The sequence below is a fragment of the Hippopotamus amphibius genome, chromosome 12 (assembly GCF_030028045.1).
Source record: "Hippopotamus amphibius kiboko isolate mHipAmp2 chromosome 12, mHipAmp2.hap2, whole genome shotgun sequence".
NCBI lineage: Eukaryota > Metazoa > Chordata > Mammalia > Artiodactyla > Hippopotamidae > Hippopotamus > Hippopotamus amphibius.
The window spans coordinates 40,051,124-40,078,211 of NC_080197.1; the positions used below are offsets into that span (position 1 = coordinate 40,051,124).

The window sequence follows — 27,088 nt, forward strand, 5'->3', positions numbered from 1 at the left end:
TGTACTGATCTATCAAGACTTGTGAGTATTAGAAGTGCCATGTAATATGTCAGGCACAATCATAGGTATCCAAGAGATAGCAGCCAATATAATATTAATAATATTATATAATATTATGTAATAATATTATATAAGTTAATAATTAACTTAAAGGTATACTTCAATTCAGTTGGTGTATAACTACTTTAATAAAGTAAAATAAAATTAAAATAAATTTATGTATTTATATATGATTAATGCATATATCAATATATAAATAGTGACAATATTAGTATAATAAATATTAAAATAATATTTAAAATAAATTTATTACAATAAATTGTAATATCCAACATTAGATAAACATTATTTAGGACCAAAGTAAATAACTCAATGTTTGGAATGGCTAAATTAATTGTACTTCCTGGTAAAATTTTATTTGAACAAGAGGGCGTGGGTGGGGGGAGGGGGAGAGATTAAACAATGAGCTGTGATTCAATGAGCACTGGAGTTTCCTGGTTGCTGGAACAGGTTTAGGAGATTGTTATATATCTTTCTCAGAGAGAGAGAAAGGGAGAAATAGCAACTGCTGTACATCCTTTCAGATGTTTTTTTTTTTTTTCTGCAAAAAAAGAAGCTAATCATCAGGAAAATTTCAAATTGTGTGCCTCTGAGGAAAGACCAAATCGTAGGGCCTGGATGCTGTGTTCATGGTCTGGATTCTGTGTGATTTTGGACAAGTCACTGACACCCTCAGAGTGCTGGGCAATTCTTTGCTATAATTTGGACCTCAAAAAAATTCTCCATTTTTTTCTATTAACTCTAGTTAATAACTAGAATCTCTAGTCTTGAATATATAAGGAGGAAAGTGGCTTTTTGAATTAGTACTAGAGACGAAAAGTTTTAAACATGGCTTTAAACTGTTATGAAACCCCATTTTTTAATTATACTTTATTTATACTTGGTTGTCTGAGAGACACGAAATGGAAAATTCAGAGAAAATGATGCTGTACAATCGTATAGTCTAAACAATGATTGCTTTTCCTAGGAATTCAAACCTTCCACTATCTGCCCATTAGACCCCGGCCCCTATTATTGTGAAAGCCACATGTCACAGCCGTGGATGCCACTGCCTGCAGTTATAAGAAGTAAAGGTAAACTTGATGAGAGAAGAGGTGACATTATTATTCTTGCTTGATTCGATTTGAACGTCTTGAGCATTACAGAGGAGACATGAGAGAATACAGACTCTTAAACTTAGGATGGATAACATCACGAACATTCCATCACATAACTTGGCTGTCTTTTACAAAGAATAAGCATTTCAAAATAAGATTTTCTCTTGGCTGTACTGTCAGGGCAGGGAAAGAAAGCTGGCTTCTCGTGTGTTATCTTTCACTATTACGCCACTTCGTACTGTCAGCATCTTCCTCTTAGGATCTTCCTGCCGTCTTTAAATTGCTATAGTCCAAGAAACCATTTGTTAGAATTACATCTAAAATAAGAGTGATTAGGCCCCGAGTGACAGCCTGAGAAGATTTCCTGTGGGTAAAGCTTATGAAATTTGTTACAGGGACAGGGCATAGAGATGAAGAAAATTTTAAAAGGTATTTTCAGTTTCACAGTTAAATGTTAAATGAGTAGAGAAAGTTGCCCAGTGAGTGAATTCTAATGAGTGCAAAGGGGTAGATACCTCACTACTCAGCTGATGAATGACAGACCACAGACAAGCAGCAAGCACAGAGTGATAGACACTCTCATTTGGAGCCTACAGTGGGCCTCCACCAACTTCCAAGTGGTCAGACCTCAGCATCCCTCTCCAGGGGTCCGATGGGCCAGGATGCCCTCAGCAATCTCCTATGCCACTGCCCAGTGCCTCTTCCGTAGCAGGATGAAGCCCCTCCTGGTTCTCTACAGCTCGGATGTTGGTCAGGTCCCTGGTGGAACCCAAGGAAGCCCCTATCGAATCAGCCAAGCTCCGAGCTGCACAGAGCGGTTTGTTTATGGGTGGTGGTGACAGGCAAACCACAGTGTCCCCTCCTTCAGTCTAATGGGGTGAGTTGAAAGATTTGGCTGTCAGACCAGCGTGAGGCCTCATTTTTCTTCCCAGCCGTGTAGGGTGCCCCTTGCTGCAGCCAACATTTGATTGTGATTAATTTGTCAGGGATGGCTGTACAATGGAAATGGAGAAATGGATTGCCAATTACAGCTGGTCTTTTCTGACTGCTTGGCAGACGAGGGCCTTTCTGCAGGGCTGACAGCCCTAGAGCACAGTGGAATTAGCCTGGGAGGGAAGGAACCCTTTCTCAAGTGAGTTTTAAAGATGAGGAAGGGGTCAAGGTGGCTCATTTTTTTTTATTTACTTGCTCATGTCTGTCCCAGCCTTCTTGGCAAGCGCCATAGGAGGGAAAGCCACTCTGAAGTTTGCTTTTTATTCTGTCGATTTAAAATGCTTTGTACTCCTGATTTCAGTCTTAACAGCACAAATGAAAGGTGTGAAAGAGTTCATTCCATACTTCACACTGAAAAAGTCCAATGGGAAGCGTATCTCTGATTCCCTCTGAGAGGTTTAAAACACGCTGATGGTGGGCAAATGGCAGGCATACCATCATTTTTTCCTATTTCCAAAAGACAATATGCAATTGCACATTGATAACTATCGCAAAATAACTTGTTACTTACCTCCTTGTGGAAGAGATGACCTTTTGTAATTTTAAAGTTATCCCAAAGGAAGAGGTCAATAAAAAAGAAAATGTCTTTAGCGATCAAGCGCAATGTACCTCACAATCAGATTTGCTTTTCAGATGGTGAATGAAATGCACACAATCACATTTTGCACTTGTAGAAAACTGTTGCCAAACTGATGTCAATACTTATAATTCTAAGAAATCTCATTGTACCTCAGAAATACCTGAGCTACAACTTGCGAAGGGCTGCACTATTAATTTATTCTCACATTACATGCTCATTTGTGGGGGCAGGAGTAGGTAAAATAGGTCTTGTTTTAGTGGAAAAATCTCATTGTCATTATCTTATAAAGAACAGATGACAAATGAACACAATTATGCAATAACAGGAAGATGGAAAAAGAAAATCTTACCCTAAAATTTTCCTAGCAGCTATATTAAAACTGTTTTGAGATATAGGTGCACACCATATCACATTCTCACATCCATACACAAAAGCAAACACACACATAATAGGTACCATATTTTCTATTCTATATAATATGTGTGTGTAGATATATACACATACATACAGCAAATATATAACACCTGTGATATATATTTATAAACAATAAGTAATAATAGAAAAGTATTACCTTGCAATTATCGATTCTAAAGAAATTTAAAAGCTAGGGATTATTTGTGACAGAAATGGGCAGTGATTAATTAGATGCTTGTTTAAAGTTATATATATCCCCAAAATCTTTTTTAAAAGAAAAAATTCATGCTTTCCTTTAAACCAGTACACATACATAGGTACAAACATATAATTATACTTTTTATATTAAAATATATACTACTTCTCAGTCAGCACCCTAAGCACATAAGGGCCTTATTATATGCATATGCATATAGATATATGCATTTGTTTATACACACATATATATGTATGCAGACATATACAATACATATGCATGATATACAGTATATATGTACGTATGTATAAACAAATATACTATATATGATACAGATGCATAAATATGTGTGTATGTGTATATATGTGTGATACATATGCATATATATAAATAAATGTCTTAAGATTCATATGTTTGCGTGTTGAAAATGTGATTAGCTCAGCAGAAGAAAATCTGGGAGAACTTCTAAAAATAATCTTGAAGTGGGAAGGCCTTCCTAAGTTGGAAACCATGAAGAAAAAGACTGATAAATTTGGTTACATTTATAGGCTTATATATTCAGTGAATCTTTTTTTTTTTTTGAAAATGCACAAGAGATTCAATAACAGTTGCCTCTCAAGAGTGATATGGGCAGTTTTAGGTGGGAAGAGATATTTTTAAAACTTTATGACCTTTTATACTGCTTTATTGTTTTCTGCCATATACATACATTATTTTAATGATAAAAGCGCACCTTTAAAATAGGTCCCTCAATCTCTTATTCTCTTTGGTAACATTAGTGTCATATCAGTGTTCAGATGCTCTAGCCATATTTTTTCACTAGTCCTCTAAGTCCGGGGTGGTGGTCATGGCCCTCCAATCAGTTATGAGCCAAAGTAAAGTGGCGATCTGCGTGAGTCATTTCATGTCATGGGTATTCATTCACCATGTTCCATACTAGACACTGAGCGGACAGGGCTGCCCACTGGTACCTCAGAGTCTAGACACGAGTGAATTGCTAGTTTTGGAAGTGGGGATGAAAAAATGAGTAAGTGCATCTAATGACTGGCTTGATGGACACATCCTGAGTGATAGTGATCTATCACAAGGCACTTTGCTTATCTGCTCTGAGTCATCCAACAGTCTCAGGGATGGTCCCCTAGGAGGAACGATGATCATCAGCAGAAATGTTCCCCTAGGATAACTGCAAGAAGGACCAATGCAAACACCAAGTCCTGGCTCTTTATAATAAGAGAAAAACACTTATTTGGTTGCATGTACTATAAGAAAAGAAGAAAAAAATTTCTAGAATGAAATATAAGGCCTCTAACTTATTATGTCGTCCGTGTTCAAAACATGTTGTTTCCTATTTGATTTTTTTGGAACTTATAATTCATATTCTCAAAGAGAAAATACTATACATTTAAATTCTGTTGTCTGGACAAGCCCCAAAGTGATTTAATTTATAACAAATATAGAGCACAGAGCATCTTTTTTTACAGGAAAATTCGTGCATTCATTTAACAAAAATTTACTCTTGAACATTCATCAGACACTGTGCTGGGAGCTGGGGATTTAGGGGTGAGCAAAACCAGACACTAACACTGATCAAATAAAACCCTGATAAATGTAAGCCGCAGTTGTAATGAGTGCTGTGAAAGAGAGCCACGTAGTGCCACGAGTGCTGGTAATAAGAAGGTTTGATCCAACAGGGGAGGTCAGGGAAGGCAGCCCTCCAGAGATGATGCTTGTGGTGGTTAACCAGCTGAAGACAGGGAGGTGGGAGTTCTCCAGACCCAGGGCACAGACAGCAGAGCAGAGGCCTGGGAGGGAAGGACTGAAAGGCAGCCAGTGGGGCTGGCTACAGAGAGCCAGGCAAAGCCGGACAGCAAATGAGGCCAGGTGAGGGCTCCAAGACCATGTTGATAGTTCTGTCTTCATCCCAGGAAAATGTGCTTGGCGTTCTGCATTGGGTTCCCAGAAACACATCTCCACTACAGGGATCTCTCCCACCTTCCACCTCCCAAGCAGTTGGAATGGTAATTCTGTACCTCTACATCATTAGTGGTGAGTTCCAATCCTATAGCAGGGTATTCCAAGGAAAAGCGTTGGAGGTCTGGAAGCTGGAGGAAAGATGAGGTCATGGCTTCTTATTAAGGAAAATCCTTGGGCTTTTAAAAATTTCCAGCTTTACTAAGATATAATTGACATGTAACACTTTGTAAGTTTAAGGTATAGAGTGATTTTATATATGTATGTATTGCAAAATGATTACCACATCCATGACTTTACATAGCTACAACTGTGCAGGTGTGTGGTGAGAACTTTTAAATATACAATATGGCATGTTAACTGCCATGCTGTTATTGCATCCCCAGAACTTATTCATAGTATAACTGGAAATTTGTACCCTTTGGCCACATTCATCCATTTCCCTAACCCACCAACCTCTTCCCCTGGCAAAAACTAGTCTGTTCTTTTTTTCAATGAGTTTGTTCTATTGGATTCCACAAATGAGTGAGATCAGATGGTCTTTCTCTGTCTGACTTATTTTACTGAGCATAATATCCTCAAGGTTTATCCACACTGAAGGAAATGGCAGGATTTTCTTCTTTTTATGATGGAACAACATTCCATTATAAATCTAAATTTTCTTCATCTGGTCAACTATTGACGTGTGCACTTCAGTGTGGACACTTAGATTGTTTCCATGTTTGGTTATTGTAAATAATGCCTCAGTGAACACAGAGGTGCTTATATTTCTTGCAGATAGTAATTTCATTTCCTTCAGATATATACCCAGAAGTGGAATTACTGAATCATATTAGTTCTTAATGTTTTGAGGAGCCTTCATACTGTTTTCCTTAGTGGCTGCACCAATTTCCATTCCCACCAACAGTGCACAAGGGTTCCCTTTTCTCCACATTCTCACTAACCCTTGTTATTTTTTGTCTTTTTGATATCAGCCATTCTAACAAGTGTGAGGTGAATTTCATTGTGGTTTTGATTTGTGTTTCCCTGATGATTAATGATATTGAGCACCTCTTAATGAACCTGTTGGCCATTTCTATGTGTGTATTTTTATGCCAGTGGCACAATGTTTTGATTACTATAGCTTTGCAATATAGTTTGAAATCAGGAAGAGTGACAATCCCAGGTTTGCTTTCTTTCTCAAGATTTCTTCGGCTACTCAGAAACTTCTATGGTTCCATACAAATTTTACTATTTTTTTTCCTATTTCCTTAAAAAGTGCCATTGGCATCTTGATAGGGATTGCACTGAATCTACAGATTATTTTGAGTATTATGAATATTTTAGTAATATCAATTCTTCCAATCAATGAACATGGGATATCTTTCCATTTATTTGTATCTTCTTCAATTTCTTTGAAGAATGTCTTACGGTACTCAGTGTATTGATATTTCACCCCCTGGTTAGATTTATTCCTAAGTATAAAATTTATGTTTTCGCTGTTATTATAAATGGGATTTTCTTTATTTATTTTTCAGATACTTTGTTGCTAGCGTACAGAAACAAAACTGATTTTTGTATCGTGATACTGTATCCTGCAACTTTACTAAATCCATTTATTAGCTGTAACAGGTTTTTGTTTGTTTTTTGGGGAGGGTGTTGTTTTGTTTTGTTTTCCTTTTGGTTTGTTTGGTGTAGTCTTTAGGATTTTCTATATATAAGATTATATCATTTGTAAACAGATAATTTCACTTCTTCCTTTCCAATTTCAATGTCTTTTATTTCTTTTTTTGACTGATTGCTCTAGCTAGGACTTCCAGTATGACATTGAATATGAGTAGTAAGAGTAGGCACCCTTGTCTTATTCCTGATTTTAAAGAAAAACCTCTCAAACTTTCACTGCTGAGTATGATGTTAGTTGTGGCATTATCATATTTGGCCTTTACTACGTTGAAGTATATTCCTTCTGTACCCTATTTGTTGAGTTTTTATCATGAATGAATGTTGAATTCTGTCAAATGCTTTTTCTGCATCAATTGAGATGATTATGTGATTTTTATCTTTCATTCTATTAATGTGATGTATCACATTTACTGATTTGCAAATGTTGACCCATCCCTGAATCCTAGGGTTGAATCCCACTTGATCATGTTATATGGTCCTTTTAATGTGCTTTTAATTCAGCTTGCTCGTATTTTGTTGAGAAGTTTTGCACTTATATTCATCAAGGAAATTGGCCCATGTTTTTCTTTTCTTGTAGCATCCTTATCTGGCTTTGGTATTAGGGTAATGCTGGCCTTGTAAAATGAGTTGGAAGTGTTCCCTCTTCAATTTTTTGAAAGAGTTTGAGGACTGGAGTTCATTCTTTTAATGTTTGGTAGAACTCACTAGTGAAACCATCTGGTTGAGGGTTTTTCTGTGCCGAGAGGTTTTTGATTGCTGATTCAATCTCCACACTTTTTTTTAATTTCTTCACAATTTAGTTTTGGTAGATTGTATGTTTCTAAGAGTTTATCCATTTACTCTATGTTTCAAATGTTGATGTACAGTTTTTCATACTAATCTCATGATCCTTTATATTTCTATGGTTATCAGTTGTAATGTCTCCTCTTTCATTTGTAATTTTATTTATTTGGGGTCCTCTTTCCTTCTTGGTTAGTCTAGCTCATGGTTTGCCAATCTTGTTTTATCCCCTTCAAGAATTGACTCTTGGTTTTGCTAATCTTTTCTATTGTTTTTCTATTCTTTACTTCATTTTTGTCTGCTCTAATCTTTATTAATTCCCTTCTTCTGATAACTTTGGGCTTGGTTTGTTCTTTCTAGTTCCTTAAGGTGTAAAGTTAGGTTGTTTATTTAAGATCTTTCTTTATCGTTTACATATGCATTTATTGCCAAAAAAAAACTTCCCTCTTTGATGTGCTTTTGCTGCATCCTTCAAGTTTCAGTATGTTGTCTTTCCATTTTCATTTGTCTCAAGATATTCTTTTTTTTTTCTTTTCCTTTTGATTTCTTCTTCATTGTTCATGAAAGTGTAGTTTAACTTCCATGTATTTGGAAAATATCCAGCTTTCCTCCTGTTATCAATTTCTAGTTTCAGTCCATTGTGGTCAGAAAAGATATCGTTCCTATCTTCTTGAATTTTTTGAGACTTGTATCATGGTATTGCATATGACCTGTTCTAGAAAATGTTCTGTGCACACTTGAGAAGAATGTGTACTCTGCTGCTGTTGGATAGAAAGTTCTCCATATGTCTTTTGAGTCCCTTTGGTCTATAGTATCCTGCAAATATCCTTGGGTTTCACAAAGTCCTAGACCAATCTCTACTCAACTTCTTTGTTTTCTCTGAATGCCATGGAGGACAGAGCCACCATCTCTTACCATCTATCACTTCCCCAGTAGCTTCTTTCCTACCTCACTCTACTGTAGAATGCACAATAGTTTCAATATTCTTACCCCTTTTTTCTAATTCTTTAAAAGCACACTGTTTCCTGGATTTCCTGAGGATCACTGCCATTGGACGCAAGAAAAGACATTGGGATATAAAAGGTCTTCAGCATAAAAGTTTCACTGGGCACTGGACTTCTGTCTTGGAAGGAAAGCTGCATAAAGACTGTGATGGGCCTGAGGTAGGAAGTGCTGTGGAGGCTGGGAAAGTGATCAAGGTTGCCCTGGGGCTAAAGGGGAGCCTGGTAGGAAAATAATTATGAAAACCCCCATCTTCCCACTTACCTTCCCACTTAACACAGCTTTAATACTATGGCCCCATTTAAGATGGGCATTGCATTGTTTCAGGTGAGAATGAAGCAGTGATGTAGAAGCAATTGGTAGTGAAAGGGATGGGAGCAAAGAACACTGAGTGTAAAGAACAGGAAAGCAAAGGATGTTCTCTAGCACAAATTGGTCTGCACGTCCCAGCTACTCCTCTAGCCCATCTCCTTCTGCCAGGGAATGGCTGCTTTGCCATGAAATTGACAGCCCACTGGCTTCAGCTTCTTGCATTTCCATATTGTCTTCTTGTTCTTCTCCTTCACCAATTCCTCATGCTCACCATATTTTCTACTTCTTACCTCACCCCATGGCTGGACAGGCAGTTTGGAGTGAGGTCTGTTGGGAGAAAGGCTAAACTAGGATATCTTCTATACATCGATATGTCAGTGTGCATACACACACACACACACACACACACACACACACACACACACCCTCTTAGGTCCCAATATGCCTTCAACATGTGCAGATACCTTAAAAAAGCATTTCAAGTCAACTATTTTTACATTTCTCAGACCCTTGATGCATATGGCTATTTTATCCTAGCAATGAGGCATATTTTCATTGTTTTATGAAGGATGAAAAAAGCTGATGAGTCCTCATTTCCTTCTATATACAACATGGGAAAATAGCACTCCATGCACTTCTCTTTCTTTTTCACTATGGATGAAGGGATTAAAATATTGAAAAATTTGAGAGGCCATAATTTAGGATGCTAACCTTTCCATGTGGCAGTGCCAGCAGATCTTTACAGCTTGCTAAGGCATTTAGAATTTGTGGAAGCTTGGAGCTCCTGAGCTGCTGGTGATCACTTTCACAGGTTCCTGTAATTATATGCAAGGGCTGGCATTTGTAAGGTTGGTCGAATGCCTGGCTTTTAAACATTGGCGCTGTGCCATGGGAACCATAAGCCACAGGATGGGCACCTTCTGAGGGTTAATTTTACAAGAAGATTTGTTGGAAGAGGGCTATAAAATTACTTAACAGGTAAGTAACATAGAGTTTCTGTTTAAAGAAACAAGATTATACTTACACTTTAGAATACAATCTGAGATTTCAGATTAAAAAAATAATTCCTCACTTGCATAGGCTAAGCCCTGGGACCTCAAGTGTACAGATACATCGAACTTTATCTCTAAAGGGGCTTTGATGATATAGTGGAAGAAGCACTGATAAGATACAAAAAGAGATGAATGTGCAGGTACTTTCTATATTAACTGAGTCTTTACAAGCTACTGATGGTGAATCCAATGGCCTGGGGTAGGGTGATCCCTATTAAAAGGATTTGGCTAGAAAAAAAGAAGCTTGGGTAGAAGAAGAGGCAGGTGTGGGAATAGGGTCCTAGAGGAAGCATGGGAGTCATGACACTTACTGGGATATCCTTGGGACTTAGTTCTAAAAGATCCTCAGTTCAACTTTTTTTCTTTTCTTCTAATAGCAGAAGGTATATGTCAATTTTATTCCCACCTAATACCCAGGGAAAACCATAATTCAAAAAGACACATGCACTCCAATGTTCATTGCAGCACTATTTACAATAGCCAGGACATGGAAGCAACCTAAATATCCATCAACAGATGAACGGATAAAGAAGAAGTGGTACATATATACAATGGAATATTACTCAGCCATAAAAAGGAACAAAATTGGAACATTTGTAGAGACATGGATGAACCTAGAGACTGTCATACAGAGTGAAGTAAGTCAGAAAGAGAAAAACAAATATCACATAGTAACTCATATGTGTGGAATCTAGAAAAATGGTACAGATCAACCAGTTTGCAAGGCAGAAATAGAGACACAGATGTGGAGAACAAATATATGGACACCAAGCAGTGAAAGTGGGAGGGGGTTTGGGGTGGGATGAATTGGGAGATGGGGATTGCCGTATATACGTTACTAATAAGAAAAAAAATCAAATCCTACACTTTAAATATATGCAGATTACTGTATGTCAATTATATCTCAATAAAAGTTTTTAAAAGTTTTTTATTTCCACCTAACATACAAGGAAGATTTGAACTGAACATCAAAGAATGGTGAATAGATCATCTTGGACTGTAACCTCATTTTCTCCTGATACCCAAACCTTACCCTTGCTTCTCTGCCCTGCTGGTGGAATGGGCATCTGTTCTCAGTTCTCATATGAACTAGTTGTGTATGGCAAGACAAGTCACTCAATAACCCTGGGCCTCATTTTTCCCACCCAGAAAAATAAAGAGCTAAGACAAGTATGATATACAAAATAGCTTCCAACCCCAAGAGCCTATGGTCTTACAAATTTTTAAAAATTGTGCATAGTTTTGGGTACTTCCAGCAACACAAAGCAGGCATTGATTGGGCCTTTTCCCTCTTCAAGCCAAGTGGCAGGATAACTGTTATCTACTCCTCAAGGTTCCCTAGGAAGGAAGCATTAGAACGCTGTCTTACAGAACCATGATTTGGTATTTCCATCAGAATATTCTGTCTTACAGTGTGGAACCTCACTTTTGGGACCACAAATAAGTATCATTATTTTCCCTCTCTTATCACTGTAAGTTTTTATTTATATCCAGACAAAACAAAAAGTTTTCATTCTTAGGGTAAACTGCTATGAGCTTGCAATTGATGAAGCAAGTTGACATTTTTTAATCAGTAGGCTACAGTGGTTATGGCCAAGTATGATATAGAAAGCCTGCCACGATGTTATGAACAGGATTCATTTCCATGTGGCTGAACTCACAAGGCTTAACCACAGCACCACCTCAGAGGGGGCTGACAGGCAGCAACTGGTCTTCAGAGATGCAGCATAAGGAACCCAATAGAAAGTGGGGTGGTTCTGATGAGAAGACTGCTGACCTGGTATCATTCAGAGCCTAAGTAAAGCCTTAGTAAATTACTTAAAAAATAAATTTAATTAGTAAAAAAAGTACATTAGTTGCTCAATAGTGTAGACATTTTTCTAGAATCTAGGTGATAGAAATGAAAAAAATAGTCAAAGCTCCCATCCCCGAGGAATTCAGACTCCAGTGGGAGAATTATAATGATAACAATCATAAAATTACCATTAACAGTAAAAGTAGTAATAATTGGTAAATGTTTATATATCTGATATCACGATAGGCATTTTAACGTATTATCTAATTTAATCTTACAACAACCCCATTTTATAGGCATTGTTATTGCCATTTGACAATTGAAGTTACTGAGGCCCAGAAGCAGTTACCTGCCTGGAGACACACAGCTAATGATAGAAAGACTCAGAATTTGAACCTAGACCTACATGATCCTGAAACCCAGGCCCACAGCCACTTTGATACATGCTCTCCTACTCCATATTCCTTGGTACTCTAAGGGAACGCCAAGGCAGTGACACTCAAAGACTGATGACACACAATGATACAGACCACGCTACAAGAAACCTACATTATCATCCAGGCAAGCAGGACACCAGAATCATGAAGCAAAGGTAGCCTTCGAAGGGGCTTGAGAAAAAGTGGGCAGCCAAAGAATGGAAATGTTTCAGGATGATTAAAAATTAACTAGGTAATAAAAAATAAACTCACAATGGATTAAAGACCTGAATGTAATACCAGATACTATAAAACTAGAGGAAAACATAGGCAGAACACTCTTTGACATAAATCACAGCAATATTCTTTTTGAGCCATCCCCTAAAGCAAAGGAAACAAAAACAAAAATAAACAAACAGGACCTAACTAAATGTTAAACTTCTGCACAGCAAAGGAAACTGTTGACAAAACATACAGACTACCTACTGAATGGGAGAAAGAATTTGCAAGTGAAATTATTGATATGGGGTTAATATCCAACGTCCATAAATGCCATTTTCCCAAAGAGTAAATGCAGATGGCCAACAGGCACGTGAAAAAATGCTCAACATAAATAAGCATCAGAGAAATGCAAATTAAAACCACAATGAGATATCACCTCACACCTGTCAGACTGGCTATCATCAAAAAGAACACAGATAAATGTCGAGGATGTGGAGAAAAGGGAACGCTTCTACACTGTTGGCAGGAATGTAAACTGGTGCAGCCACTGGAAAACAGTGTGGAAATTTCTCAAAAAACTAAAAATAGAACTACCATGTGACCCAGCAATTCCACTCCTAGGTATATATCTGAAAAAAACAAGAACACTAATTTGAAAAGATACATGCACCCCAGTGTTCATATCATTATTTACAATTGCCAAGGTATGGAAGCAACCTAAGTGTCCATCAACAGATGAATAGATAAAGAAGATGTGGTGTATATATACAATGGAATACTACTCAGTCATAAAAAATAATAAAATTTTGGCATTTGCAGCAACATGAATGGACTTGGAGGGCATTTGCTAAGTGAAATAAATCAGACAGAGAAAGACAAATTTTGTACAATATCACTTATAAGTGCAATCTAAAAAAATACAAACTAGTGAATAAAACAAAAAGGAAGCAGACTCACATATATAAAGAAAACTAGTGGTTACCAGTAGAGAAAGTAAACGGGGTAGAGGCTATATAGGGGTGGGGGAAAAAAGGGGTCATTACTGGATTATATGAAATCATGTGTGTGAAACTTTTGAAAATTGTAAAGCACTAAAGAATTTAAAGAATCTTTTATTCAATAAAAGCAAAAATTAAAAAAAAAAACTAGAGAACACCACTGTATCAGTTCTAATTTGTACAATTAGATATGTAATTACACCAAAATAATTGCATATAAGCATTATTCATAATAGCCAAAAAGTAGTTAACAAATAAATATATCCATGAAATGACAAATTGATAAACAAGAAGGGGTACATGCATATAACAGAATATTAAGAAAAAGGAATAAATTACTGATACATGCTACAACATGGATGGACTCTGAAAATATTATGCTAAGTGAAAGAGGCTAGTCACAAAAGACCACATATTTTATTATTTCCACTTACATGAAATATATCCAGAACAGGCAAATCTATAGATACCAAGAGTAGATTATTTGCCTAAAGCTGGGGAAGAGGGGATGAGAAGTAATATCTAATATGGGGTTTCTTTGGAGAATGATAAACATTTACTAAAATTAGATTATGATGATAATTATACAGCTCTGTGAATCTACTAAAACCATTTTAAAAGGAAGGGTTTTATATTATGTGAATTATATTTTAATAGAAATGCTTAAAAAATTAACTGCATATAAAAGATTGGGCTCTGTTATTATTGACTGTTATCCTCTTAAAATCTAAGTAAAATCATTCCTTTCAATAAGTAAGAAAATAGAAACGAGGGTGTGATCGATCTTACTGATTATTGAACCCAGAGTCTGGTCTCTAGAGCCTTTCCTACCATTGGATTTCCCTACCATTCATTCATTCATTTATGACACTGTTTTTTTTTTTTTTTCCTCTTATCTTTATTGGAGTATAATTGCTTTACAATGTTGTGCCAGTTTCTGTTGTATAACAAAGTGAATCAGCTGTATTTATACATATATTCCCATATCCACTCCCTCTTGAGCCTCCCTTCCACCCTCTATATCTCACTCCTCCAGGTCATCACCAAGCATCGACTTGATCTCCCTGTGCTATGTAGCAGCTTCCCACTAGCCACCTATTTTACATTTGGTAGTGTATATATGTCAATGCTACTCTTTCACTTTGTATGACACCGTTTTTTAGGAGAAGTTATAGGTTTAAAACAAAACTGAGAGAAAGGTACAGAGATTTCTCATATACCTCTAGCTACCCCCACACATGCGGAGTCTCCCTCATTATTAACATCAAGCACTAGAGTGGTACATTTGATACAAAAAATGAACTTACATTGACCTATCATAATCACTCAAAGGCCATAGTTTACCTTAGGATTCTCTCTTCACACTGTACATTCTACAGATTTGGCTAAAAGTGTAATGACATATATGGATCATTATAATGTCATCCAGAGTATTTTCACGGCCCTAAAAATCCCCTATGCTCTGCCTATTCACCTCTCCCCCAACCCAAACCCTGGCAAACACTGATCTTTTTATTCTATTTGTAGTTTTTCCTTTTCCAGAAAGTCTTATAGTTGGAATCATATGATATGTAGGCTTTTCAGACTGGTTTCTTCACTTTGTAATATGAATTTAAGGTTCTTCTATGTCTTTCCATGGTTTGATTGCTCATTTCTTTTTAGCAGTGAGTAATATTCCACTGTTGTGATATACCACAGTTTATCCATTCACTGACTGAAGTACATCTTGATTGCTTCCAAATTTTGGCAATTATGAACAAAGCTGCTATAAACATCTGTGTGCATGTTTTAGGGTGGACAGAAATTTTCATCACCTTTGGGAAAAGGAACACAATTGCTGGATCACATGTTAAGACTATGTTTAGCTTCGTAAGAAACTACAAAACTGTCTTCCAAAGTACCTGTGCCGTTTTTGCATTCCCACCAGTAATGCATGAGAGTTTCTATTGCTACACATCCTCATCAGCATTTGACATTGTCAGCGTTCTGGATTTTGGACATTCTAATAGGTGCGTGATGGTATTTCATTGTTATTTTAATTTGCAATTCCCTGATGACATATGATGCAGAACATCTTTTCATCTGTGTATCTTCTTTCATGAAGTGTCTGTTAAGGTTTTTGAGCTAGTTTTTCATTGGATTGTTCTTTTTTTATTGTTGAATTTTCAAAACTCTTTGTATACTTTGGATAACATTCCATTATAAATTGCATCTTTTGGAAATATTTTCTCCCAGTCTGTGGCTTGTATTCTAATTCTCTTGACACTGTCATTCACAGAAAATAAGTTTTCAATTTTAATGAAGTCCAAATTATCAAATTTTTCTTTCTTAATCATATCTTTGGTGTAGTATCTAAAAAGGCATCACCATACTCAAGGTTATTTAGAATTTCATCTACATTGTCTTCTAGGAGTTTTATAGTTTTGCAATTTACATTTAGGTCTATGATCCATCCTGACTTAATTTTGGGGAAGGATGTAAGGTCTGTGTCTAGGTTCATTTTTTGCTGCATGTGGATGTCCAGTTGCTCCAGCAACATTTACTGAAGAGACTGTCTTTGTGTCATTGTGTTACTCTTACCTCTTTAACAAAGATCAGTTGACTACATTTACATACATCCATATCTGGGCTCTCTATTCTATTTATATATTTGTCTATCTTTTCATCAATACCACACTGTCTTGATTACTATAGCTTTATAATAATTCCTGAAGTCAGGTGCTATCAGTCCTCCAGCTTTACTCTTTTCCTTCAGTATTGTGTTCAGTAGTCTAGGTCTTTTGCCTCTCCATATACACTTTACAATCAGCTTGTAAATATCCGTAAAATGACTTTCTGGGATTGGGATTACATTGTATCTATACATCAAGTTGGGAAGAACTGATGTCTTGACAATATTGAGTCTTCCTATCCATGAACATGGTATATCTCTCCACTTATTTATTTATATAAATTAACTTTTTTATACTAACCTTTATCCCACAACATTGCTATAACTGCTTATTAGTTCCAGGATAATTTTTTTATCAATTCTTTTTTATTTTCTACAAAGATGGTCATGTTGTCTCCAAATAGTCAGTTTTATGTCTTCCTTCCCAATCTGTATGCCTTTTATTTTCCCTTCTCAGCAAAGACTTACAGTATGATGTTGAAAAGAAGTGATGAGGAAGAATATCCTTGACTTGTACCTGATCTTAGTGAGAAAGTTTTGAGTTTCTCACCATTAAGTATGACATTAGCTATAGGTTGTTTTGTAGATAGTTTTGCCAAGTTGTGGAAGTTACCAACTGGTCCTAGTTTACTAAGAGTTTTTATTATAAATGGGTGTTGGATCTTGTCAATGCTTTTTCTGAATTTGTTGATAATTACGTGTTTTTTCTTCCATAGTCTGGTGATGTGATAGATTATCTTAATTGACTTTTGAATGTTTAACCAGGCTTGCATACCTGGGATAAGTCCCAATTATCATGGTATCTAATTCTTTTAATACTTTTTTGAATTTGATTTGCTAATATTTTGTTGAGAACCTACTTATTTTGTAGTTGTTAATTAAACAAATATTTATTAAGAACTACTCTACGTCCAGCTGCGGAGGGACAGAACTTAGAGCCACTTCATAAGCTAAATCTCAACAGAATGAAAGTCTTGAGTAAAGAGAAAATAAATTTTATCAAAAATTTAGTTGCTTAGAGAGATCTGGGCATGTTTAGGTGAACCTAAATTCATTTAAAACATTTGGAAATAAATTCAAGGCAACAAATAGAGGTGAGGTAATTTCATGTTGATTTTATTAGTTTCAATTCAATTTTTAATCACTTTCGGTAAACCCTCCCTGTTGACCATAGCTGAAAAGAGAGACAGGGTATAAAAAACTATTTTCTTCAGTTCTAAAGAGTCTAAGGAAACTTCCTTTGACTGTTCAGGAGGTTTAGATTCATATTCATATTATCATTCTCTCTCTGTCTCTCTCTTTCTGTCTCTGTCTTTCTTCCTCTCTCAACATCTGTCTTTCAGTTTTATTTCCACCCTGCTATGACCAGACTCTTTTCTAAACTCACATTTCCCTAGGGTTTTTTGGTACACAAGATGTTGATCTCTATCTGCTCAGGATCTCTGATTTGTTTATAGAGGATATAGCCTCAGGAGCTTAAGGTGTTACAGAAACAGACTATAATGATTCCTCCAAGGATTTCTATGGAAATGGGCCAGAATTAGGAATGTAACAAATGATACAATTATTTATTCATTCTCAATATATTGATTTTAGTTTCCACTGATGTGTCTCCAAATTTTGCAAGAAGTATAGTACAAAAAATGTAAACATAATTGACATAAGATCTACATGTCTAAATATGCTGGCTGACAACTAATAATAGGTCACTGTACTGATGCCTTAAGAATTGCATACTTTCAAATTTTTCAGGATTCAGGATTATAAAGGCATTTTAATAAAGTAGATACTATCAAAAACACCAATTATTCTTGTCAGATAGGGACTACCATTATTCAAAAATATTTACTGATTCTGGGTAGAATCAAATAGCTCCAGAACTGAATTACCTATGAGTGACCTGTTTGATTTAATTTGATTTTCTTTCCCCCTGGAGCAATGGTATCTAGAAGGCCATCATAATTCAATGCCCTGTTCTTGCTACATAAAAGAACTGTAGTCAGACACATGGAATTCAAGTTATACTAAATTTCCAATCTCCTTTGCAATTAGATTGGTCATGAGACCAATTTCCCTCCAACAAAAGGGAGATGGAAGTGATAAGTGCTACTTTGAGTCCAGGGACCATAAGATAAGGTTTGTGCCCATCCTACATGTTTTTTTACTAGAACCAAAAAAGGTAACTATATGAGAACAATACCTTATAAAAGGCAGAACAACTACTTAACACCACAGCAGATTAATGGCGCCTTGAATGACAGAGTGGAACAAATCCTCCCCAAGCTGAATGCTCTCTTTGGAACTATTAGCATAGAGAGAAATCAACATCTATATACACTAAGCCACTCTATTTTGGAGTCTCTGTTACAGCAGCTTAGCCTTACCCTAACTAATACGGTCTCTTTCAAATGCATTTCAAGATGTTTTTTAAAAATAGAATCACTGACTAAAAAGGATTTGCTATGCAAATCATTGTCCTAAAGAGCTAAACATACTTGACTTCTCTAAGAGCTGTCAGAATTATTTTTGAATTCCTGTCTAAAGAGAGCTGAGCTATGTTTATTTAAAGTCACCCTTTAGATACAAGTATGTATAAGGAGCAAATAAAAAGGAGTGTCATTCAAAACTGGATGAGAAAAACGAGCAAGCACAGAGAAATTATTCCACTGATCGAATGGAAAGTGTGGTCCATTCTTTGGGAGTTCTTTAGGGAGAGCATTTTATTAGTGTTCCCATTTTTCAACACGGTTGAAAGATATTCCCAGGGTTCCTACTAAATGGATAGGTTTTGTAATTTACTGAAGTGGTTTTCCTATTTCCTTAAGAGACTTACTGTTTTAATACTTCTTCTATAAGAAAAGCCATTTTTAAAATGTAACATAATAATAAATGGCAGCTTCTGTGGACGGGGTGACTTTGAATTCATTTCTGCCTTCTAGTCCGAAGACAAATTTTTTACTTTGACACATCTGCAAAGAGGTAGACATTCAGACCTCAGAAACAGTAATAAAGTTGTAATCTTTATTACTTTTTGAAACACTTAATCTTTTAATGAAGTCCTAAAATTGTTCAATTTGAACAGAATACCGGGGAGGATGACACCGGCTTCTACAGTACAAGAAAGCTAGGTTTCCAGGATTTTCATTTCTTTTGACGGATCCCCTGGGGGAATCCTGCCTGTGGGTCTCGCTGTCATTTTTACGTAAGCTGAACTAGCATATTTTGTTGCTGGATGCTTGAAACTATTTTCCAGTGTAAGTGTAGTTCTTTTGGTTTCTTAGTTTGATGTCTTTTTGTTATTAAAGACTCATGTAGTTTAGAGAGAGTAAAAGGGGAGTTTGTATCACATTTTGTGGCATGAATGTATAAATGAGCACGTGTGACTGGATTTGCTAGAACTGTCTATTCACATGATAAGCACTCTGAGAATTAGAAACAATTTAATAGCTATAATTTCGTTGTCTGTTAAACTCTTTCTCCAGTGCTTCATAAGGATCAGTTCATAAAAAAATATTATTCAAATGGGATAGAATTAAGATGGGTTTGGCTCCAGCACTGCATTTTCCCAAAGGCAAGTAAGTTACACTGATTCTAATGGTACTTTGCTTTGAGGGCCAGCAATTAACTCAAGGGTTGCCAAGAACAATAACATTTCCTACAGTGGGAATAATGTGCCCAGGACAAAAAACACAGGATGTCACAGAAGGGAATTTATGAGAGAGAAAAGAGTCATCATTAGACCACCTGAAAGGAAGTTTTCAAAGCAAATGGAAATATCAAAGGGAAAAGAAAAAAGCCAGAGGGAGGAGGGGAGCTGTCAAGGGCATGAAAGGGAGGGACACACATTTTTGTCAATTTTGCTCTGGCTTCCAAATGTATTACATAAGATAACTCTTCCAGCAAGCCCAGAACTGCACAGCCGTGGCTGTCACACCCTCTGAAATCTGTCAGCATTTAAAGCTGACAGAGGGTATGCCCTTAGCGTTGCCGTTGGAGAATGCCCTGGTTTCTTTCCAAGTCATGTCTGTGAATGTAGACAGATGTAGTGATAAAAATATTTGCTAAGTAGATATAAGGTTACCGAAACATCACGTAGACCTCCTTTTTTACTAGTTAGAAGCAGAAGAGCAAACGTGAATGCAAATGAAGGATGCAATTAGAATGTTGTGTTCTGGCAGCATTTCATGAAAAGCAGAGGGAGACCAGGTGATCTGATAGAAACAGGCCTTCCATGTTGATAACAGAAATCTAATGCATAAATATGGGAGCTGCTTTTGCTAAGTTGTGCTGCACTTAAATTTTTTCCACAGGTTACCAGCCAATAACTCAATGTCTGAAATTCCTTCCTCTCCAAAAACACCATCTTGTACCTGGAAAGGAAGATTCGAGTTGTTTTTTTTTTCTCCAGAGAGAATATTTTCTCAATTACTCAAGGGATACACTTTTCCACCTGGACTTCATTTCTGTTAACTATACTGACTCTCACAAAATGGACGAAAATTCTTTTTGCTATTCACTTCTCAGTAAAAATTCCTTTGCTGTGGATCACGTCTCGCCTCTTGTGTTAAACTTATTAGCACCAGGGTATCCAAGTTGGGCTCAAAGGGCAGAAAGCACACATAAGATCTGAAATGTCCATCAGGGAAGTTCAAATCCATCCCTCTGAGACAGGTTTAGCGGCCAATTCAAACCTTTAACTGGGATCTGGGATTTTAGAGCCCCTGTAAGCCTCATCTGGATCTATTTTTCCAAAAGTAACACAGGCCTTGCTTTGGTATTTTACCAAATGTGGCTTTTCATCCTGAGTGTAAGCAGGCGGTCTGGTGCCCTGAGGAACCATCCTGGAAACATTACATTGGGGCAGCAACGGCAGTGGCTGAAAATCAGAGTGGAGAATTCTGGCTCCTCATCCAGGGAAACTTCAAAGCAGGCAGGGCCTGCTCCCGTTGTGTTTCTCCCTTACATTGGGCTGAGTCACGCGGTAGATATTTTTCAGTCTGTGTCTTGCAAAAAGGTGCAGCTGGTTTTGTCTCCAGAAGTCTAGGATTAAGGAGAGGCTGGGAGAGGAATTGGTTTCCACCGTGGTCTCTTGTGTCCCCAAAGTACTGGCGTGCCCAGATCGTCCAGACATGCTTTGAGTCTGATGATGATTCCACGAAACAGGAATGCTTACTGTTGCAACTGCCCTGGTATGAGGTCATCTTCCAATTAAATAACTCAAACCCCTTCCAAAGGTGGCTTTACCATAGTCAAAATTTTTGTTCTGATAAAAGAATTAGATTTACATTGAGTTTTGGGGCCGTAAATCTAAAAGTGAAGGTCAAACCAAAGCAAAGAGATATCTGAGAAATTACAGCAGATGGGGAGGGGCTGGGACTAAGGCATGTCAGGAAAAGTTGGGATAGAGTCTCAGAGCAACAGGTACCTCCCTGAGACAGTCATCTCACGGACCTTGATAAACAGCAAAGGTTTTTTTTTGTGGTTTTTGTTTTTGTTTTGTTTTTAAAGTGAAGTAGAGTGCTGTATTTATCTTGGGTTTTTTTTTTAATTTTTTATTGGAGTATAGTTGATTTATAATGTAGTGTTAGTTTCCGGTATACAGTAAAATGAATCAGTTATACACATACCCAAAGAAGACATGCAGATAATCTTGGTTTTCTAATGGAACAAGCTCTTGAGTTCTCATTCCCCCTCGTGAAGGTGGACACTGCCATGGCTACAGATGTCATTCCTAGTTTGAGAATGCTTTTTAGAGGTACATTTGTTTCTCCAAAAATAGAGATGTTTGCCCATTGTGAAAATATCAACTAGGTAGCTTTCTCTGCCTGGCACTTTGCCAATCAGCAATTCTGCTTCTTGTGTCATCAGTTAGGCAACAATTTGGGTTACAATCCTTACTGTTGTCAACAAACAGCAATGATTTCCTGAGTTTCTCCAGGAGATACAATGGGAGACACGGGCTGTGCACAGACTATGCACAAGTGAATCCCTGCTCATGAAAAAGCTCCAAATTGGCTAGGAACACAGGATATATATAAGAACATCTAATGAACAATACGAAGAGGCAGTTGTTAATTGTCCAGATTACAGATGCTCAAAGGTTTCAAAGATGTAATGACTGTCAAGATTTAGCATATTCAAGGGAGACTTCCCAGAGATCAAGCTTCAACCTATACAAGCATGTGTGGTGTGTTTTTGTTTGGGGATTGGGGTAGAGAATAGTGGTGGTGATGGTGTGATGGTGAGTTTGCTGTTTGTGGGTGTGTTATAAGGAAGGGACACAGAATTGGACCTGGGAAGGTTCATACCAGGTTCTGAGATTCATCAGCTCATTTGTGTGTAACAGAGACTGTGTCCAATGATGGGTGGATGTCAAGAAATTTCTCAAACTACATTCTGGAGAAAACACTACTCCTGAGAAAGGTTGAGAGAGTAATAATTTCTATCATTAGGAAATGCCGTAAACTAAACTCCACCTTTTTTATATGCAAAGGCAAAGGTACATATAAAATCCTTGGCACAGCAATTCACATCCTCAAGAAGAGATTTTTTTCCCCTCTTCACAAATTTTGAAAGTGCTGGTTTAGGGAGATACATAAATTGCTTATTGTTCAGTCTAGAAAGAGTGAACGCTAAACTACAAGTAATGGAATATGATCAAAGGCCCCAGAGCAGATGGGAAATATGCACCAAGTGATAGTTTAGAAAAATTCATGTCGTGAGGTTTAGAATATGGAATAAGTAGACAAGGCTTGGAACCAGGAGAATGTTCTGAATATTTGCCCATAATCCACCAAGCATGACTTACAAAGTCTTGAGAGTTTTATTTGCCTGCCTTTAATTTTTTTTTCTTTTTACCTGTGGACCACTTTCTTCAAATTAAGGATTCTCTCAAATGCCAATAAACAAAGATAAACGTAAAACTGATCTGGATAATGGAGAAGGCAGGGACTGAATAAGAGCAAGAAAACAACTGATTCACAAAATACGGGTATTTAGGAGAGAATCAAGGGCTGATGAGAAAGCTATAGTTTCACAAGGGACACATGACATAATTTTCAAGTTGCAAAATGCTAGTAGTTCAAAAAGTAAAGAGACCTGAAATAATCTAAGTGTTACTGAAGACCTCATGGAGCTAAAAACAAATCTAGGTCTCAAGCACAGGTGCATCTAACCAAAGACAACATGGCACCCGCCTTTGCAGGCATCAGCCTCACTTTGAGATTTACTCAAAAACTAGAGGGGAAAGGAGATGAGAAGCCAGGACTTGAAAACTATATTCTTTGCCCTGGCATTGTGAAAGTTGACTGAGCTTGTGTGGTGGAAGCCCTCCGCCCAGTGACTGTGACTCCCTCTCAGTGCCTTTCTCAACAGTCTTCAATATTCTCCTTCCACTCAGCACAGTGCAGTACTGATCCAGTTATTATATCAGTGCATCATTGAGCCAGGTTAGTCTAAGGAGGAATCCCTGTCCTTCATGGATTGAAATTAACCAAGGGCCACTTTAGTTTTGATTTAGTTTTTACCATCTTCTCTTGAGCCTTTCATTTTAATGTCCCTCCTCATCTTCCTTTACTTTTCTATTTCCTTTACCTGCCACTTCCCCCTTTTTTAGTGTATCGTGTTAAATTCAGCTTCTGAAAGTCTTTGTACATTACCGTTAAGATTCTCAGAGACAAAACAGACATCTACGAAATTACATAGTATGGTTTTTGGTAGTTGGGTTTTTGCAATTTTTTTGTTATTTTTGGTTTTTTGGTTTTTGGTTTTGTGTCAAGGAAAATCAAGACTGTCATGAAAGAACACTGTCAAAAATCAGAACCGTTTCTATGGTGGAGTCTGATTTCCCTGTAGACAAGGTGAAATGAAGACTTGGGCACTTGGGACTTCTCTGCTGGTGCAGTGGTTAAGAATCCGCCTGCCAATGCAGGGGACACAGGTTTGATCCCTGGTCCAGGGAGGTCCCACATGCCGCAGGGCAACTAAGCTAGTGTGCCACAACTGCTGAAGCCCAAGCGCCGAGAGCCCATGCTCTACAACAAGAGAAGCTACTGCAATGAGAAGCCCATGCACCGCAGCAACGAGTAGCCCCCGGCTCACCGCAACTAGAGAAAGCCCAGGCACAGCAACAAAGACCCAATGCAGACGGGGGGAAAAAAAAAAAAAGACTTGGGCACTTGACCAGGTAAAACGTCGAATATAATGCTTCCTTTAAGTAAATATATAAGTAAGAGTTATAACTGGGTATTTGTGAGGCAGAAAGAGTAGCCACGATGGGGATAATGGTGCAGATGGTCCAGCTTAGTCCACCAGGCTGGTGTCCACTATGCTTCCACAAAGACAGGCTGTAGTGGAATCCAGAGAGAAAAAGAAGCATGCCTTAAATTTTTAAATAGCGTCACCAAATCTTTCTCCATTTAATTTGATTTGGGCCTCCTACATTTTCCACTGTATTCTCACCAAAACCTCCAAAAAAAAAAGTCACATTAAGAGGAACTAAGTCTCAAACCTTTGATATCAGTTTAGTTATCCTTCTCCTATAGTAATCAACTTAAACTATTTCTTTACATTTGCACATATTTTATTTTTCAGTTAGGAGTCTCCATGTGAGAAGTTTGAGCTCAGAACTGTCATAATCTATTTTGCTTGATCAGAAAACCCTAAATGACAAACTCTATTTTACCTAAATATTGTAAAACAGACTTATTAATGGCCTGAGGAAAAAAAGTATAGGGAAATGTCACTGTTGGTGGAAGAATATTTACAGAGCTTTAGGCTAGTGAAAACAAGTGATGTGAAAACATTTTGCTTCCACCTGTAACTGAAGTAGCCACTACTGAAAACAATCTATCAATACCAGAAAAAAATATTTGCATCTCTTTAAAAGTATTTGCTTTTATTAACATCACATATTTGTTTTTTAATTTAAATATACAGATATATGCATGTATGCGCATTTTAACACCTCTATTATTTTGTAATTCACAACTTGGTGACGCTAGGTTTTATACACATTATGATTCATCTAACAGCAAAACCTGACTTAATTGAAGAAATCACTACTAGAGGTCAGATCATACTAGAGTAAAATTTTTTACATAACAAAAGACATTAAGCCACAGTGCATCTAATCATTGCACATGGTATGCAATACAAGTAAAGTCAATAACACACAAAATATCCAAATAGCCTCTTGAGATGTCTCAATGGGATTTGACCCACATTTTGAGTCTCTTTAAATCACAGCAAACTATATCCATCAGAGAACCTCTTATTTTTCCTAGTAACCTTGATTTTAACAACAAAATAAAGAAATATAAACATTACCAAAAGATAGATCACTTACCATAAATGCCTGTTGAGATGCAGGGAAATGCCTGTGAATAAACCACAAAAATAACAATAAATTTTAAAGGCACAACTCTGCCCGAAACTGACATCTTCTATTTCAACATCTGTTTTGCTTGATAATGGGATGCCCTCTACTCACATACTCTGAGCTCTGAACCCCACTCGGTTGGAATAGGAGACATCGTGGAAATGGCATATTTGATTAACTGAAAAATTTTCTTTACCAGTAATTATGCCAGCTCACAAGAGCCAACAGTCAATTTTCCAGGGATCTTGAGAACCGACTGTCAAACATAGTTATTATTAAGAAATTAAGTCACGTAAACCTGCAATGAACTAAGTCATATCTAAAACACATACTCAGTCATCATCACTTCCTAATTATTTTGCCACATCTTACTATGACCTCTGTTCTTGAGATGACTACGGCTATCATATGAGTCTGGTGGAAATACTATACTCTGGTATGCTCCTGGGCATCCTGTCCCAGCTCTGTGTTAGGTGACCTCATGTTGGTGGCTTAAAATATGAAAATATCAATCAACATTCATGGTGCACTATACGGGTACGTCAACTGAAACCGCAGATTGGCTATGGATATAAAATTTTGATAAAATTTAACGAAAGGATTCTGTAAGAATCAATTGGCTACACGGAATTTCTAATGAAGGATACTGTATATTCTATTCTTATATATAATTTGTGTGCTATACGTTCTTTGTATCAGTAAAATTTTAAAATAAACTTATAGGCATACATACTAATTTTTTTTAAGAGTCACTTTTTAAACATTTGCTGGCAAACCACTGGTGATACCATAGGCTATGGAATGAATGTTTGTGTCTACCCAAATGCATATGCTGAAAGTCTAATGTGATGGTATTCGGAGGCGGGGTCTTTGGGAGTTAATTAGGTTATGAGCCCCCATGACGGGATTAGAAATCTTAGAAGAAGAGGAAGAGAGCTGGCATGCTCTGCTCTCCACCAAGTGAAGTTACAATGAGAAAACAGTCATCTACAAACCAGGAAGTGCCCCTCACCAAATACCAGATGATGTGCTGGCACCTTTGTCTTTGACTTCTCAGCCATGAGAAATGAATGGTTGTCGTTTAAACCACCCAGCAATTTGTTATAGCAGCCCACATGGACTAAGACACTGTGTTTTACTTAGCAATATTTAAAGAAGTTGATGAAAAGAAAAGTGTGAATGAACACATGTAAATACAGTTAACTCAAAACTGAGCTTTCTAACAATAGAAAGGGACCTGAGCATGGCAATGCTCTCTGTCCGGGTACCTCTGTATACATTTGAGCTGGTTGTTTTCGTCTTTGGATTTTCCCATGGAAAATGCAGACGATGGCGTTTACCACATAGAAGTATGCTGTGGGAAGTAATGACAGAATTTTTTTTGAAAAGGACTGCTGCTGCACTAGAAATCCCCAAAACTGCAGCTGCTGTTGACTCTAGTAACTATCATGACTGGGCTCAACTATAATGAAGTGTTTACGCCTTTTT

General features: G+C 37.1%; 1 protein-coding gene across 4 annotated transcripts in view; it reads right to left on the reverse strand.

The window, feature by feature from the left end:
* MACROD2 (mono-ADP ribosylhydrolase 2) overlaps positions 1–27,088 on the reverse strand; it is a 1,919,130-nt gene that overhangs the window by 560,735 nt on the left and 1,331,307 nt on the right. For all 4 annotated transcript variants that reach the window (XM_057703765.1, XM_057703767.1, XM_057703766.1 and 1 more), the window contains exon 7: positions 25,568–25,598. In XM_057703765.1, the coding sequence (XP_057559748.1) occupies positions 25,568–25,598 (31 nt within the window). The remainder of the gene's footprint in view (positions 1–25,567; positions 25,599–27,088) is intronic.